Raw genomic sequence first — 18,012 nt, 5'->3', positions numbered from 1 at the left:
CTTGTCATGAGTTTTACATTCTTCCTTTACAATGGACCAAATTCATAATCATAGAACAGCTATGAATATCTTCTTTGATCAGAGAGTTATACAAGAATATTATTCCTTTAACATACATTTATCAAATGCCTAACATGTGCAAGGTTTTGGGGACAGAGACAAGATAGTTACAAATCTATCTAGGACAGTCTCAGTTTATCTCTGATGTCCTGGCCTATTAACACATCTCTCTCTTTTCTCTCAAAAGTACCTTGGTTTGGGGACTTCCCTGGTGGTCCAGTGGTTAAGACTCCGTCTTGCAGTGCAGGGGACACCGGTTCGATCCCTGGTTGGGAAACTAAGATCCCACATGCTGCGGGGCAATTAAGCCCGTGTGCCGCAACTAGAGAGCCCACGTGCCACAACTACAGAACCCATGCGCTCTGGAGCCCACACGCTACAACTAGAGAAGTCTGTGCACCACAAAAAAGCGAAGTACCCGCACGCTGCTACAAAAGATTCCGGGTGCCGCAACTAAGACCGATGCAGCCAGAAAAAAAAAAAAAAATGTACCTTGGTTTGAACGTTATATGGTCACCCTAAACAGAAATGATTATGGTTTACCCTCAACAAGTTCAGTTTTACTAGGACAGAGAGACAAATGTGCCATAGATATGGACAATGTGATAAAGGCTAGATAAGGAATATGAAAAGAATGTTATGGGACTCAATAACTCTGTATTCATTTTACATTTCAATGAACTCTTTCCTCATCTTTGTGGTTTACAACCTTGCTACTCAAAGTGGAGCCAACAGTCCAGCAGCATCTTCATCACCTGGAAGCTTATTAGAAATTGCAGAATTCTCAGGTCCCACTCCATACCTGATATAAATCAAAATTTTCATTTTAACATGACCCCTAATTAAGCGTATATACATTAAGGTTTGAGAACCACTGGTTTATAAGACATGAATGCTTAATAATGTTGATGAGTCATAAATGATTCTGGCTGTTAGCTTTTTTTGTAGGGATTCAAAGAAATCATGGTTAGTAGTAAGTAAGAAAAACAAACTCAATCCTCTCAAGTACAGATGACAGGAGTACACACTGGCGCTAAGCACCATTTCTATTTAAGGCTTGTCTTTTCTACTTTAAAGATGATCTAAATTGCCCCCATCCCTCATCTTTAGACCTGTTTAAGTCATTTTAATAGAATCTGAGTTGTCTTTGATAAAAGGGTAAATTAACAATACTCAAATCATTTTAGAATTAGAGTGTAGAGAGCCACACATGTGATACTGGAGGTATCCGAGGTCACAACATTTCTGCTCTTGGGTCTCATTATGAAAGTAAAACATTTTAGGAATATGATGCCTTATATACATGTAGGATAAGGCAATCATACCAGAATTGAGTACAGGAAATTCTTTTTACTATTAAAGGACTCAAAGGCATATAAAACACTTCAGATCTACACTTCTCTTGCTACGTGTAAAGTTTCATACTAGCGTAAGAATTGCTGGATCTCCTCCAAGTTCCAGTTCAACACTAAGAGGCTCTGAGTCCATGGAACTTCCCAAATAAAGATTCAGAAACTACATTACCTTTAATTGTTGCTGCAATTCACTATTCAATCTGGCCAAAACTGTGTTGGTTTCCTTATTGCGTCTAATTGACGCCTGAATAGCTTTCTTATCTTTTCCAACAGACCTGAGAAGATAAAAAAAATTACCTTCATTTTTTATCTTTAAATTCTCTCCATTCTTCCCTGATCTCTAAACCCAGAACGCAGAGGAAGCATCTTTGCCTTGTTAGCATAGCTCAACCTCACTTGCTCAGTTTTAATGCTCCACCAAAAGTATCTAAGCTTCAGAGGCTTAATTATTGTAGTTGTTGTTTTAATGATTATTCTGTACAATCACCTGAGTTTAAGTCAGTCTACAGCAAGCATCAGCAAACTTTTTCTGTAAATGGTCAGACAGTTAAGTATTTTAAGCTTTGCGGGCCATACCATTTGTGCTGAATGTTCTTCTTTTTTTTGTATCTTTTCTTTTTCTCTTCTCTTTTTTACAAAAATGTAAAAGCCCATTCTTAGCTCACGGGCCTTACAAAAACAGGCCATGGGCTGACTTTGGCCCATGAGCCCTTGTCTGCCAATTCCTGGTCTAGAACTACCATAGTTAAAACATCAGTGTTATTGTGCACTGTAAGTTTTTTAAAGGTTAAGATTTTTTTTAAAAAATTTTATTATATTTTATTTTTGGCTGCGTTGGGTCTTCGTTGCTGTGCCTGGGCTTTCTCTGCTTGCAGTGAGCAGGGGCCACACTTCGTTGTGGTGCATGGGCTTCTCAGTGCAGTGGCTTCCCCTATTGCGGACCACGGGCTCTACGTACGCAGGCTTCAGTAGTTGTGGCTCGCGGACTCTAGAGCAAAGGCTCAGTAGTTGTGGCGCACGGGGTTAGTTGCTCCGCGGCATGTGGGATCTTCCCAGACCAGGGATTGAACTCGTGTCCCCCGCGTTGGCAGGCGCATTCTTAACCACTGCGCCAGCACAGAAGTCCCTGTGCACTATAATTTTTAAAGTCTGCTCCAGGATTTGCAATAGAGTGTAAAAGTGGAATTGGAATTGAACTTAATAATAGAAGGGAAAAAAGTGGGAAGAATATTCTACCCGCTCAAAAATGAGAAAACTCTCAAAGAGGAGCAGTGAAAGCCTATGCTCACCTACAGGACTAGTCTGACCATAATTCCTTTCAGTTTGATATTTTTAATTGCTGTGCTTTTTGTTTCTAGTAGTTACATCTGTTTAGGAATGGCTTTGATTACCTAGGAATAGAAGGTTGTGATGCAAGAACAGCAGCTAGGACACCTGTCTTTTGTGTATGTTCATCAACTTCTGGCCTTAATTCATCTTCTGATTTTAATCTCCTTCGAACAGGTTTAGGTGGTGGAGCAAGAGGTGTTGTGCCTTTGCTCTAGGAGACAAGAATTCCATTCATAATGATTATGATTATATCATCATAATGATAATTATGAATTCCATTCATAATTTCTTGAAGACATTCACGGTTAGTTAGCACTTTGCCAACATCATATGGTTTTGTTAAACCATTCATTCTCCAAAAATTAAGAGTCACCTGTCCTACTTTGAAACAATTTATATATTTGTGGCAACAACTGACTTAAATTGCAATGGGAAAGAACGTTCCTAGTGACACTACAATTGTAAATGTACTTACTAGACAAATTTTTTTATACGGTGACATAGTAAGCTCCTTGAGGCCCGAATTCTGTGACTCAAAGCTATCATATTCAGTTTTAACATAAATATGATACACTCGATATATACCTGTTCAATAACTATAAAAGGGAATCTCCAGAAATATGCATCCATTATCTCCATTGGCTTTCCTACTCAAAAATCCTAAGATATATTATCTTAATGAATAAAACAATTTATAAAGAAGTGGAAAACTAGGCAATTCTTTAAAAATCCATCACTAAGATGCACAATAATTATAATTTTTGAAAATGAGTGGACATTTTATTGGTAACTGTGAATGTGTCTTCAGCAGAATCAAATATGGTATTCTGATATTTACCATAACCTGATTTGACCTGTTAATAAATAAAAACAAGAGTCAAATGCCATCTCTTTGGTTAAGTGCTATTTTTAATTGATTGCCATTAACTGACAAAAATAAAATTCACTATTAAAAAAATCACAGAACTACTAAATGTAGTAAAAATTAAAGTGTCCAGAAAGTAGAATTTAAGCACTTTCAGAAACACTCACTGTTTTCATGTCTACTGGGAATGTCTTAATGATGACAAAAAAAAGTTACCAAAATTTTTTTCTCAAGGGGAAGTGTTCTGATATCTGTAATTTACTTTGAAATGCAAGCAACAGATAAGAAGGATTGATACAGTTAGAGAGAAGGATGGAGATATAAAGCAAGTATATTAACACAAGGAAAAACATATAGTTTCTATTTCTTTAATTTTGTATTTATATGAAATGAAGAACATTCACTAAACATATTGTGACAGTCATTTCATGACGTAAGTCACATCTTTATGCTGTACTCCTTAAACTTATACAGTGTTGTGTGTCAATTACATCTCAATAAAACTGGAAGAAAAAGTATAGTAAATACTAATGGTATAATCAAGGTGTGGGTTTACTAATGTACAATGTAAAATTCTTTCAACCTTTCTGTATGTTTAAAATTTTTCGTAATAAATTTTTGGGAAAAAAAATCATTCCTAAGACAGTTAAATAAAAAGAGCACAGAGTATAACATTAACCTTAAAGGGTTGGTAATTTTTCCCTATTATACTCATAACTACAATAAGAGAAACTGAATATGACAAATAAGGAAGTTCTACTTTATATGTTTGAAAGACTGTAATAACCACATAAGATTTGAGAACCTGTGGCATGCATTAATACAAATGATAGGCTATCATCTCTATCTCTAGGTGGACTGTGTTCTGAGATGGACTAGGCATATTACAGTTAAAGGCAGTGGAATGAGTTAGATCATCTCGAACTTTATTTCTAAGATTTTCAAATTATCTCATATAACTTTTCATATGCATAAAATGATCAATATTTAAAAAGACTTCTGTATACCACATTGGCGGGAGCGCTAGCAGCTGTCTTTTCTTCAATTTTACTATCTGTTTTGGCAACTCGAAGAGAACTTGCAGGATCAGAAGCTTTTTCAACCTAGAGATGAATATATTATTATCACAAATTATATATAAGTAATATACATATATGAATAAATATACATGTAACAAATCAGAGAGTTAAATGTTTATAAAATATTCATACTAACAAGAAGAAACGTGAGATGAAGATGAGAGGGAATTTGAGAATACCTTATAAAATGATAATTCTCTACTACTAAAGGGCACAGAGGGGAGGTAATAAATCTCTGAGGGGGTGGGGGGCGGCTGAGGGTGCAGCACTGTCTGGGAAGTTCTTTGGTTGGGGGAGGGGAAGCGTCCATTCCAGGAGAGTAAGTACCAGTACCCTGTACACACCTGCACTCCCCTTAGGCCCACCCTGCCTTCCTGGAGGTGCAGCCCATTTCCCTAGTAGCCCCAGGCCAGGCAGAAAGTTGCAGGATTGAAGAAGTGGCTAGTAGAAAACTTTCCATGGATCAGACCTATAAGAACACTTTGTCTAAATTACGCCAGTCAAACAATCAGGTTTTTGGATGTGTTAACAGAAGATCAGTATAAACTGAAACAATCAGAATGGACTTCAGAATTCCCCTGTTCCCTCCAACTCCACATTTACACTTAGCGAAGACAGGGATCCCTAGAGAAGTTCTTGCTGCTAGAACTAAAGAGTCTCCCAGAACACTGTCTGCAAAGATTAAATTTCGACATCCTGTAGTCTGTTAAGTCTAACTAATGTGACTTTGACTTCCTCTCATACAATCTCCACCAAATCACACAATCAAATGCTTAGCAGTAAGATGCAACCCCCCATAAAGTGACTTAGTCTCATACAAACTGAGTGTAGCTATGGTAACCATAGTCTCTTATTATACAGAAATGTTCACCAAATCACACGAGATGTTTAGCATTAAGGTACAACTCCCAGAACAGTGTTTTAGCCAAGACCAGATGGTTGTGTTTGTGTCTTTTCATGTGACAGCTACCCCTCACCCAGATTTTGATTCTTATTAAGCATTTTATGCAACCAGCAGGTATCTGAGGCCAATAAGAAATTGAGAAGCACTGACCTAGGGAATATAAATCCTCTAAAAGAAGCAGCAGCAGATATTTTACTCGCTGATGTCCCTTCTATTATTTGCTCTTTTAGGGGTTCCTCTGAGCATGATATGAGAAGATTCCCAGCAGAAAATTAGATAAGCCCTTGAAAACTGACCGGCAAGACCTCTGGATGTTTCTCGGTTTCATCATCTTGTTCTTCATTTACATTTGATGCAGCAAATACTTCAAATTGGCTGAAATCTGCAAAATTTGGTTGTTCTGGTATCTGCTGAGGTGAGGTACTAGTGTGAGTTATTAGGCCATCGGCATCCACCGGGCGATGCACGACGGGACCAGCAGCCTATATGAGGGTTTAGGATATAGAGGAACAGACATTTTATTGGTGTTATCAGTGTCAGAGAGTAGCCTTCTTTTTCTCTGAAAATTTATTTATAAGGATGCTCTTTTTACTAGCTGAAAATTCAGGGAGGTGAGGTACAGTAACATTTAGCTCTAAAAAACCTTAAGTGAAATGCTAAGACACTAAAAAAATTAAGATGACAAACCTCCAATAAAAAAGATACTTCTACAAAATTCTTATTGCAAAGAAAGGGCATCACAGGAGAGGGGAAGTTCTGGCCCTAATCTCTGATTCCCCCATGCATCTATTTTTTTCTTAATTGGGCTACTGCATAATTGTTCATTCTTTAAAAAAGCTATTTTTTTTAAATGTTTCATTTGTTTCTAAAAAAATTTAAAAAAAATTTTTTTTTTTTTTGTGGTACGCGGGCCTCTCACTGTTGTGGCCTCTCCCGTTGCGGAGCACAGGCTCCAGACGCGCAGGCTCAGCGGCCGTGGCTCACGGGCCCAGCCGCTCCACGGCATGTGGGATCTTCCCGGACCGGGGCACGAACCCACATCCCCTGCATCGGCAGGCGGACCCTCAACCACTGCGCCACCAGGGAAGCCCAAAGATTGTTATTTTTAAAGTGTGAAAACCCGTGCTCTAGCTACTCTCTGACACTCCAGTGCACGTTTCTTCAATTTGTCCTCCACTCTTTTGCCAGATCAAATCTTCTAAAGTCTTCAATCGAAAAATAAGTTTATTGAGTATCTACTTTTGGCCAAGCACTACGGATAGATATGATAGTGAATAAACAAGTAAGGCCCATCCCCTAATAAAGCCTAGTGCAGGACAAGAGATAAATAAACAAGGGTTTAAAACACCGTGTGAGGAGTTTTCTGACAAGGGAAGTAAGTACAGGATGCTACAGGAATAAATTTGAAGTCTCTTTAAAAAGTCCCTTTAAAAATTCTCTATATCCTATAAGAAAAATTCCACCTTCTTAGTATGATATAGGAGATGCTCTGCCCCTTTTCCACCTCTTTAATTTCCTTTCCCATGACTCTAGTTGTACTGAACTCAATGGTTTTTCCTTGAAGAATATGCCAGGCTTACCTTACACCTCTATGCCATTCCTTCTGGTTGTACTGCCCTCTCCCCAAGAAATACCATTTTATCTTTCAAGTCTCTGCTTAAGTCTAACTTACTTCATTTTACTTAGACCTTTTCAACGTGATCCCTGACTTTACCAGCTAGAAAAGCTGTGCCAAAGTATTTTATAAATATGTCTACTGTAGCACTTTTATTATAATTGTTGTTTACAGTTCTGTCTTTTGCACTAGACTGGTTCTTGGGTCAAGAGACCAACTCACTGGGTTTCACAGCTTAACACAGTAAAAGCATTTTTGTTGGCACTTTAGATAAAATAAATACTGGAATATTCAAATTTCAGTGTCTTTGATGATTAGGAAACCATCTTTTTAACTGCAAATAAGCAACTTCATTATAAGAATCTAACTCAGAAAAATCAACCGAACTCATTCATGTAAAAGGTAGCCAGTCAGTCACATGAAACTAAGCTATATTCCAGAATCTATCTTGGAACATAACAGTTTTATGCAGATGCAAACAACTTCGACCTGGCAGGGGGGTTGCAGAAGTCATCTAACACTTCCTTCACTGACACAGTAACAAATCCAGGGAGATGCAGGGAGGTTACTCTGAGTCACTGTTAGATCCAGGACATAACATGGACACCTCATATCTCCCAGTCCATTGCTCTTTCCTCTAAACCCTCCTTTGTCAAGACATCATCATTTGGTTCGCCTCTGAGCTTCTTTCAAAAAATAAATCATTATTGGAATCCTTATCTTCTAAAATAAGACCTAGCTTCCCTGAATTATTACTATTTTTTTAATAAATGTATTTATTTATTTTTGGCTGCGTTGTGTCTTTGTTGCTACGCTCGGGCTTTCTCTAGTTGCAGCGAGCAGGGGCTACTCTTCATTGTGGTGCACGGGCTCCTCATTGCGGTGGCTTCTTGTGTTGTGGAGCACGGGCTCTAGGCGCACGGGCTTTGGTAGTTGTGGCGCACGGGCTTAGTTGCTCCGTGGCATGTGGGATCTTCCTGGACCGGGGCTTGAACCTGTGTCCCCTGCATTGGCAGGTGGATTCTTAACCACTGCGTCACCAGGGAAGTCCCCTTCCCTGAATTATTAATAAATGCACATTAAGAATGACAATTATGTAATTCCTGATCTTCAGAATAATTCTAGAATAGAATCAAAGACCTAACAGACAAGTTGACTAAGGGGACTATAATAACTGATGCTTAGTAGTGAATACCTAGGAGAATTACCTGTGAGGGCTGTGGTCTTGGAGGCACTGCAGGAGGTTGGGCAACAACTCCAGCCTGTTGCTGTCCTGTATGAACACACAAGTCTTCTTTTTGTAAATATATAATTACTTTGCTAATAGAACAGACAGGCTGAATGAATGCGATCAAATGATAAAAGATTTCCAATACCAACATATGGTACTGGAAGCCACATATAACTTGTAAAGCTGTCTAGATGTGGTCAGACCTCATGGCCTCTTCTCAGACCTCATCTCTCTTGCTCTGCTGCATGAGGCACTCTTGTCTTGCTCCTCCCTATTTCCATAACACTACACATTCTTGGTTTTCTTCCCATATTTTAGCTATCAGATATGAAGACTTCCAAATTTTCTCTCATTTAACACTTCAGTCTATTAATTCTACGTAAATGATTCTCAAATAATACATCAATCTTCCCTAATCCACAAGTCCAATTGGCCTGTTGATTATTTTTCTTTTTTCTCATCATTCCAAACGCATAATATCAAAAACAGAACATCATCACCCTCTGTCCTAACTTTTCTATTTCCACCAGCGTGATAACAATACGACCGGTCATATAAAAACTGAAACCTTTGAGTAAGTTATGACTCTTCTTTCTCTTTTGTCATGTAATTTAAGACCTATTAGCTTTACCTCCTTGATACCTCCACATCGTTCTTTTAAAATCTCTTGTGGCATCTCTCAGGTTCCCATCGTTATCATTTGAACTCAATTTAGGTAGTCATTAAGAAAAAAAAATTCCCTCTCATTTGATACTTTTTCAATTCAAAATTTTTCTTCATATAAGTATCAAAAAATAAGAGAAAATATTGTGTATCTTTAGCTTAATATATTTAATGTATTTAATATATATTATGGTTCTCTAACCCCTACCTGTGGTGACTGAAAAGGTCCGATTCATATCTAAAGACGATGATCTGGAATGAGAGGGCTGAGGCCTTGGAGGGGGAGGTGGTGGTGCAGTGTTATCAGGCGACATTCCTGAATGAGACCTGCAAAATTTGCCCCGTTACAATTCGTCATGCTACTGACATTGGAGCTTTTCTTTTTTCTTCTTAAGCATTCAAACTCAGCTAAGCAGCAAAGGATCTTACTGGTGAGACATTTTCTCCAGAGGACAGACGAGTATTACAACGAACAAACAGTGCTGTTTATGATGTGCACTCACAAGTAGTTATTTAATATAGCAAAGAATCTTCTTTATAAAGTATAATTATACATTCAACAAAATTTCAAAAAATTTAAAAAGAAAGTTAGCTATTAACATGAATTCAAGGTAGACTTCTAACCTAGTGTAATGTTTTTCCATTCATTTAAAGATAATATTAGTCTGAAAAGCTATTTTCAAAAAAGAGAAACTCTACTTTCAGATACGGTTAGCTTTCAACTTATTTCAAGTTTGGTAAGCTGAGGTAGAATGTGGCTCCACTGTGTGAGATGCCCGTTCTGTGTTACCACAGGCCCTCTCATTTTAGAGGTGATTATTTATCCTCATGCTCAACCCTCTCTCGAGATTCACTTACTGGCCACCAAAGTCTTCTATGTATTCTGAAGAGTCTCATGGACTTTAGCAATCTGATCCTCACTAATAGGAATAAAAAGTAGACTAAAATCCAAACTGGCTGAGAACTCTAAGATATATGAAAAGGCAGCCTTTTGACTGTGTGAGCTCTTCAGAGATTCTATATTACCACTCTCTCCATATATCCTCCGGGAGTGTGGCAAAAGGCTCTTACAATGCGTGAAAAGCGGGGGAGAAAGATGCTTCTGTCCTGTGCACAGTTCTGAGTGGACGGTGAAGCCCTTGTAGACAGAGCCCTTGCTACCCTCACCCTACCCCACACCTTTTTTTGTTTGTGCCTGAGATGTTATGTATAATGCAGATCTTCAGGATGGGTAGGTAGTCCAACACTGGGCTGTGCTTCCAGATGACATTCTAAAACACTGAATTCTTTTGGTACTTGCCCATAAGGCTATGAAAGGAAATCTGCACATTTCTTACTTAAATAGACTCTCACTGATGAGCTACAAAAAGGACTGTATTCAACCACTACTGCCAAGAAATTATCAGCTCATTTTAAACCTTCCACAGAATACCATGAAGACATAACGGTTCCTTTTGTTTTCCTATTAAAGTTGGAAAGAATCAAAATCATTTCCCTTTTACATAAATCAGTAGGTAACCTAACAGCCTTTAGAGAAGTGCAGAACTGAAGAATAGAGAAAAATAACTTATACTTGGTTTTAAATAATTTTAAATATTAAAACGTTAACAAGATATTTTAATTATGCTTTTTATTGACAGAAACACTAACCTTTGACGAGTTACATTGTTCCCAATCTGTTCTGGATCCGAAGTAAAAGAGTCTGAACTACTGTAACCATCTGCTGATAAATGGGATATATGCTATTTAATAATAATCATTTATATAACTGAATTATTGTTTCAAGTCAGAGATATTCAAAGATTGGCTAACACGTTAACATTTCATCATAGTATTACTAACTGTAAAAAATTAGATATAAATCAAATAAATCATGGACTATTTACACAACACAATACTATGCACAGTGAACAAGTTACAATCTAAAAAAGTTATTATTTAATAACAGAGAAATATTCAAAATAAGTTACATGGAAGGAGGATAGAAAACAGTACATATATTACAGTTTCATTTCATATAAGAATATAACATGCCCAGAATGAGGATTAAGGTTGACAAGGAATGCTAATCACGGTCACTCGTAGAATAGTGAGATTACAAGTAATTTTCATATTTTTATTTATTACATTTCTACAAGTGTGAATAATTTTTGTAATGAAAAAATTCATTTTTAAAGAATAAATTAGAAATCTTAAGTAAAAAAGCTAACTTAAAAACTGTTAATGTAAAATTTTTAAAAATTTGACAAGGGAATAAAATGTGCTTAGACAATAATAAAATTTATGAAATTAACCAGAGGGTACCAATTTTTCACCTGAGGTCATATCATTTTCAATTTCCTCAAAGTCTTATGAAGGAAAAGAGAATCCCAGAAGAGACTAAGAGTTGTGAAGCAGTAAAGAAATTTTAAAATAGAAACTCTAGGGATAATTTGAAGAAATACTACTCATACCTTTCAAGAGTGATAAATTGAAGGGACTGGTTATTTGGTTTAGTTTCATTTCAAAATGTATCCCTTTCCTTTTTCTTGTCAAATCACTGAGAAATTTACTTAATTGGTACAAGAAGGATGCTAAAATTAACGAATTTCCATTTGGATGTTCTAATAGGCATCTCAAACTTATCATGTCCAAACCTGAACTCCAACTCCCCCACCCCCCACACAAACCTTCTCCTACCACAGACTCTGTCAATTCCCAGTTGCTAAGATCCCTTGAACCACCCATGACCGCCCACCCCCACCCCTTGACATTCAAGCAAATCCTGTGGTCTTTTCCTACCAAAATCTAACCAGAATTTGACCACTTCTCAGCACTTCTACTGCTACCACCCTAGGCCAAGCCATCATCTTCTCTTGCCTGTATTGTTATAACTGTTTCCTAAAATGGTCTTTCCCTGTTTGAACTCTTGCCTTCTTCTGGCCTATTCCCAATACAGCAGCCAGAATAATCCTGCTAAAAAAGGAAGGTCAGATTATGTCACTTCTCCATTCAAAACCCTTCTAAATGGCTTTTCATCTTACTCAGTACAAGTCAGTCTTACACTGCTCCCCAGTTACTATTCTCCCACTTGCTACCTCTACCTGCCAAATTTACTAACTAGTTCTATTTCGGGCGTTTGCTTGCTGTTCCCAGTAAATAAGGCATCTTCCCTAAACCAGGGCTTCATATTGGCTGTTCCTTGTGCCTTAAACATCCTTCCTTCAGATATTCACATAGCCCAATTCCTCGTCTCCTTCAAGTTTTAACTCAAATGTCATCTTTTGTAAGGCCTTCTTTGATCACCTTATTTAAAATGTCACTACCTCTCCCCTTTCACAACTTAATTTTTATCCAGGGTGTTAATTATCTCCTAAGATATGAGTCCTTTTTTTCTGTTACCTTCCCTACAGAATGTAAACTCCAAAAGGGCAAAGATTTTTTTGTTTTGTTTTGTTTACTGCTGAATCCCCAGTGTCTAGAACAGAGGCTGGCACATAGTATTCCACTAACATTGGCTGAATGAATGAATATATACACAATTTCTTGTGAGACAGAAAGAAAGGAGCTAGTGGGAAAGAGCCAATGTACAAAATCTGGCTAGTTGAGAGGGATGGCAAACAGGAGGCCTGCCTTGAAGAAGGTTTAGTGGCAATGGGCAACCATTTATTCATACAGAGGGTAGGGTGTTTAAAAGGACTGACTATTCTCTGCATTATCCAGTGAAGATAATATTAAATGGTTATATATTTGAATTATTCAGACTCTAAGTCCAGACTTAATAAACCTCAAATGGAAGATGTAATTCTATCTTTCACTTACCTACAGTATTTCCAGAAGCAAATTTCACTGATGAATTTATCTTATTTTCTTCTGAAAGGTCAGATGTTTTCACAAGTAATGGGCTAGTGGGATTAGTATGATCTAGGAGAGAATTAATAGGTAAAAATACAAGATATAGGTATCTGAATTAATAAATTCATAAACCTCAGAGTACAAGACTTTGTTTCAATACTCCAAAGAAGTAGCAAGTAAATCCATGAAATGTAAGACAAAATAATATTTAATAGGACAAACATAAACTGTTTATACAGAATTTTGTTTTCTGCCACAACAGAAGATACTTTATAATGAAAAAGTCAATCTGCATGTTCATACTTTGTTAATTTTATCCCTGTAGGGCAATTAGTTAAATAAAACACCACACAAATGACTGTAAAATAAGTAATTTATGTTGTTGACTTACATAGAAAACAAATCTATCTGTGAGAGACCCTAACTAAAACATTTAATCTAAAATGAGGAGAAACTTCAAGAGTTAAAGCAAAATATACTATTTCAAAGTCAAGATTCAGTTTAACATATACCTCTTTGGTTAAAATTTGAACATACTTTAAATGTAAATTCACAAGAATGATCATAAAAACCCACAGGGTATCAGAAAAGTCACCTTTTCCAAACGTCCTTATTTAAAAACTTTATAAATTAAATTCAGTAATTTGCTTTTAAAACTGTAATATAAATTTTAAAAAATATACAAGCACACACACACAGTACAAATATAATTGCAGAAAAAGTACTATGTTAAAAAAATAAGCAATTAACAAAACAAACCTGAACTCAGAATGATTACCTGTGTATTTTGGTTTGATGCTAATCTAAAATATAACCTCCTAAACTAAGACACAACCCAGCAACAGCTTCCTTACCACTGCCAGTCCTTTTAAGTTCCATTTCCTGCATGTGGATTTTGCTTGGAGTCATACGAATGGGAACTGGATGAACAATAGCAGTATCCTACAGACAAATGGGAGGAAATACAGAATTTGTATTAAAAATGCCAAGCAGGTACCCTGAAATAACCAAAATTAAAAACACTTCAAAAACCGGTGGACAGAGTTCCTCATTCACACTAAGGCAAGCATGAAAATTAATTTTTTAAATAAAAGTTCCAGAATTATATTTTAAAAAAATCAAGTTTTCTGTATACGCCTAATAATCTGATTTGTTTTATAAAAAGTACATTTTAACTTTGAGTGATTAAAGATTTGAGAAGAAAACTGATCTTATAAAAATACAATTCAAGACAATATTCAAAGGCAAAGTGTGAAATGATCTGATGAAGTTATACAAATCTGAACCTTTGAGGTTAAAAGGAACTATTTTATGAGAACCCAAAGACTAAGTAAAAGATTGAATTCATTTTCACTAAACTGCTCAAAAAATTTGACACTTTTCTTTTTCATATACAAAACAAAGTTAATGAGATGCCTGTCATATTGTAACAGTAGGCATGATACATACTTTCTATAGATTAGTTCTACAGAACTGTTTAAAATTCATGCATAAAACTTCCACAAAAGGAACCCATTTTTTTAAGAGTTAGGATAAGTAACACTCCTACTGTAACATTAATCCTTTCCTTAAACTTTTTCATGACTATATTACATCTGATAATTCTCAACATAAGGCATGAGTGGCAAGTCTAGTTAGAGGAGTAAAGGAACTGACAGAATGAACTTCTGAAAAGAGTATAAGGCAATGTATGGCAGCCTCTCCAAAAGGGAAGGAAGAGAGAAAGGTGCATCTGGGTAGCCAGGGAGGCCTGGCCCTGGGAGCTGAGACGCGCAGGGGAGGAACTAGAACGAGATCAAGCATTAGGCTTAACAGCAACAGACCAGCTAAAAAACATGCCTACAGGAGTTCAGCCCCTTCTACTAGGAGTCAGCTCATATTCTGTATGTGCTGCTGCTAAAGACTGAACTTGAGATCCTTAAATTTCAAATATCTAGTAATGAGTTTAAATTTATCATTTAATGTGAAGGATAATGACCTTTCAATTTAAGTTGGACACTGTTTTGGTGACAGTATTAACACCACACCTCTGCAAGTTCTAGCATACCATCTCCTGTCTGACAGGTCGCCTTGGCTTATTCGCATAATCTCTAAATTCAACCCATTTATAACAAATGAATTCTTTACTGCAATTATACAGATAAATCCATTTACAGTAATTTCCTGTCCCTACGCCAGTGAGATTCTGGACAGGGTTATGTACTATTTAATAAACCTGAACTAACATTTCCCCTACAACTCTAAAGTTACAGTTATAAAACATAAACATAATAGATGGATAAAAGTTTAGATTTCTCACATAAGAACGAGTCATACTCAGGAAATTATTAACAATACACTCAAGATGTTGTTTGTTATGTTTATGGTTATGAAAAACATGGCTTTAAGAATAACTACTATTTTCTTAACTTACAATTTTAATAGCAGAAATAACTGCTGAGAATCAGATTTTAACATTCTAAGGCAAGATTAAAGGAGAAAGCATGATAGATTCATGCTTATTCCAAACCCAAAGCACATTAAGAAAAAACAAGCAAGGAAAACTTATTAGATGCTTTAACTCATAATATTGATCTAATATATATTCTGTGTATATGTATATAGAGTCATATTTATAAAATTTGTAATAGATATATTAAGTAGCCTTTTCATATATTTCCAGTACAATAAAGGGAAGTCACAATAATGACCCCCCAAAAAGAAAATCATGAATGTTCTATTCATTCTCTAAATAATTTGCATAAGTTTCTGTACCAGCAAATCAATTTCCTATTGCATACTTCAGTCATATAACTAATTGTTGCTATGAGCCTGCAACAGGTTTAATCCAGTGGATCCTGCTACTAGTAGGACAAAGCAATTCCTGGAAGAGCTTTAACACAGATGACCAGGCCCAACATCAGACTAGTGATCAGAAGCTCGGTCTGTGACTGTGACGTGCAGCAGAAGAGCGAGCTTTGACTTTAAGCATTTCAACACCCAGATGAAGAACCATAAATGCCTGTAAGTCTCTGGGTCCTGAGCACAAGATGCCAAAGTAACACTTTCTCTGCTCCAAATTAGCATCCCCATATTTAAAAACAGAGAAAAAAGTAAAGAGACTGACTCGCAAGCTCTGCTCACTTTCTTCTAACTATTCAAATCACCCAAAACCTTTAGGAAACCCATTCCTAAACACTCATGGCACACTTGTATCATATATTTAGGTACTTGATTTTATACATCTTCGTACTTTATTGAATATTCTATTGTGCTCAAATATCTACATTTTCTACTTGGCTTAAATCTTACTATCCTGTCTGTCTGAAACCAGCCCTGTCTACTTGCTATTCCTGTGTCACTTAGTTCAGGTGCTCATCATCTCACTCTCTCTTTTTTTTTTTTTACATCTTTATTGGAGTATAATTGCTTTACAATGGTGTGTTAGTTTCTCCTTTATACAAAGTGAACCAGCTATACATATACACATATCCCCATATCTCCTCCCTCTTGCGTCTCCCTCCCTCCCACCCTCCCTATCCCACCCCTCTAGGTGGTCACAAAGCACCGAGCTGATCTCCCTGTGCTATGCGGCTGCTTCCCACTAGCTATCTATTTTACGTTTGGTACTGTATATATGTCCATGCCACTCTCTCACTTCGTCCCAGATTACCCTTCCCCCTCCCCGTGTCCTCAAGTCCATTCTCTAGTAGGTCTGTGTTTTTATTCCTGTCTTACCCCTAGGTTCTTCATGACATTTTTTCCCCTTAAATTCCATATATATGTGTTAGCATACGGTATGTGTCTTTCTCCTTCTGACTTACTTCACTCTGTGTGACAGACTCTAGGTCTATCCACCTCATTACAAATAGCTCAATTTCATTTCTTTTTATGGCTGAGTAATATTCCATTGTATATATGTGCCACATCTTCTTTATCCATTCATCTGATGATGGACACTTAAGTTGTTTCCATCTCCGGGCTATTGTAAATAGAGCTGCAATGAACATTGTGGTACATGACTCTTTTTGAATTATGGTTTTCTCAGGGTATATGCCCAGCAGTGGGATTGCTGGGTCATATGGTAGTTCTATTTGTAGTTTTTTAAGGAACCTCCATACTGTTCTCCATAGTGGCTGTACCAATTCACATTCCCATTGGCAGTGCAAGAGTGTTCCCTTTTCTCCACATCCTCTCCAGCATTTATTGTTTCTAGATTTTTTGATGATGGCCATTCTGACTGGTGTGAGATGATATCTAATTGTAGTTTTGATTTGCACTTCTCTAATGATTAATGATGTTGAGTATTCTTTCATGTGTTTGTTCACTCTCTCTTGATCCCAGCAGTCCTTCACATTGTTGCCTGAACGATCTTCCCCAGCTACCTCTTTGGCGCCCCCATCTTATCATGGTACTTCTTGTTAGCTCCCAGTTAAGTTCAGATCCTTGGTCTAGGAAACAAAGATCTTCCCAGTCAGGTTTCAGCCACACTCTTCAGCTTTCCATCACTCCCCCATATGTGTCTACCCTACACTCTCACTGCATTGAATTGCTGCTGCTCGTGACCTTCTGCTTGCAATGCCCTTGTCCACTTCTGCCAATTCACGGTTTCAGTCAAAACTCATCATACAAACATACCCTCTTTTGTGAAAACTTGCCCAAACACACTGGGCTGAGTTAGCCCACAGTTCTCTGCCCACAGTTTTGTTCACAGCTACATATGATAATTATCAAAGTCAGCATATTACAACCATCAGTTTATAATGATTAAGCTGTGGTCTACTTAAGACTGGACTTGTTTTTTGACATCTTGGTATTCCTAGAGAATAACACAGGCACCTGGAAGGGGGCTCCACCAAACCAACTGAGTTGGCTGGGCATAATCAGTGATCAAATGAACTCCCTTTTCATACCCTGAGTGAGTCAAACATTCTACAGCACTCAAGATCAGAGATAAGTCATGGCAGAGACCAGTGCACTGAACTTCTCGTCAGTCTAGAATTTCCTGGTGGAAACACATTCTACCAGAATAAGCAGTTCAACAAAAGTAATCAGGTTGCTGGAAATGAGATATCAGAAACTCAGTTTCATAACAATT

At 37.1% G+C, this 18,012-nt stretch overlaps 1 protein-coding gene across 12 annotated transcripts in view; it reads right to left on the bottom strand.

Annotated features, from left to right (window-relative positions):
- The window catches only part of REPS1 (RALBP1 associated Eps domain containing 1), a 72,850-nt gene that overhangs the window by 994 nt on the left and 53,844 nt on the right, over nt 1–18,012 (bottom strand). For 4 of the 12 annotated variants that reach the window (XM_027085055.1, XM_027085065.1, XM_027085118.1 and 1 more), the window contains 9 exons: nt 13,790–13,877; nt 12,903–13,004; nt 10,752–10,824; nt 9,310–9,428; nt 8,416–8,498; nt 5,889–6,074; nt 4,617–4,712; nt 2,807–2,955; nt 1,585–1,690 (listed from right to left, as the gene is read on the bottom strand). In XM_027085055.1, coding sequence (XP_026940856.1) covers nt 1,585–1,690; nt 2,807–2,955; nt 4,617–4,712; nt 5,889–6,074; nt 8,416–8,498; nt 9,310–9,428; nt 10,752–10,824; nt 12,903–13,004; nt 13,790–13,877 — 1,002 coding nt within the window. The remainder of the gene's footprint in view (nt 1–1,584; nt 1,691–2,806; nt 2,956–4,616; nt 4,713–5,888; nt 6,075–8,415; nt 8,499–9,309; nt 9,429–10,751; nt 10,825–12,902; nt 13,005–13,789; nt 13,878–18,012) is intronic. The other 8 variants (XM_027085093.1, XM_027085139.1, XM_027085084.1 and 5 more) reach the window with 6 other exon arrangements.

Source organism: Aethalodelphis obliquidens, unplaced genomic scaffold (genome assembly GCF_003676395.1).
Source record: "Aethalodelphis obliquidens isolate GAN/ISIS:26980383/991018 unplaced genomic scaffold, ASM367639v1 scaffold3, whole genome shotgun sequence".
Taxonomy (NCBI): domain Eukaryota; kingdom Metazoa; phylum Chordata; class Mammalia; order Artiodactyla; family Delphinidae; genus Aethalodelphis; species Aethalodelphis obliquidens.
This window is presented reverse-complemented; position numbering and strand designations above follow the sequence as displayed.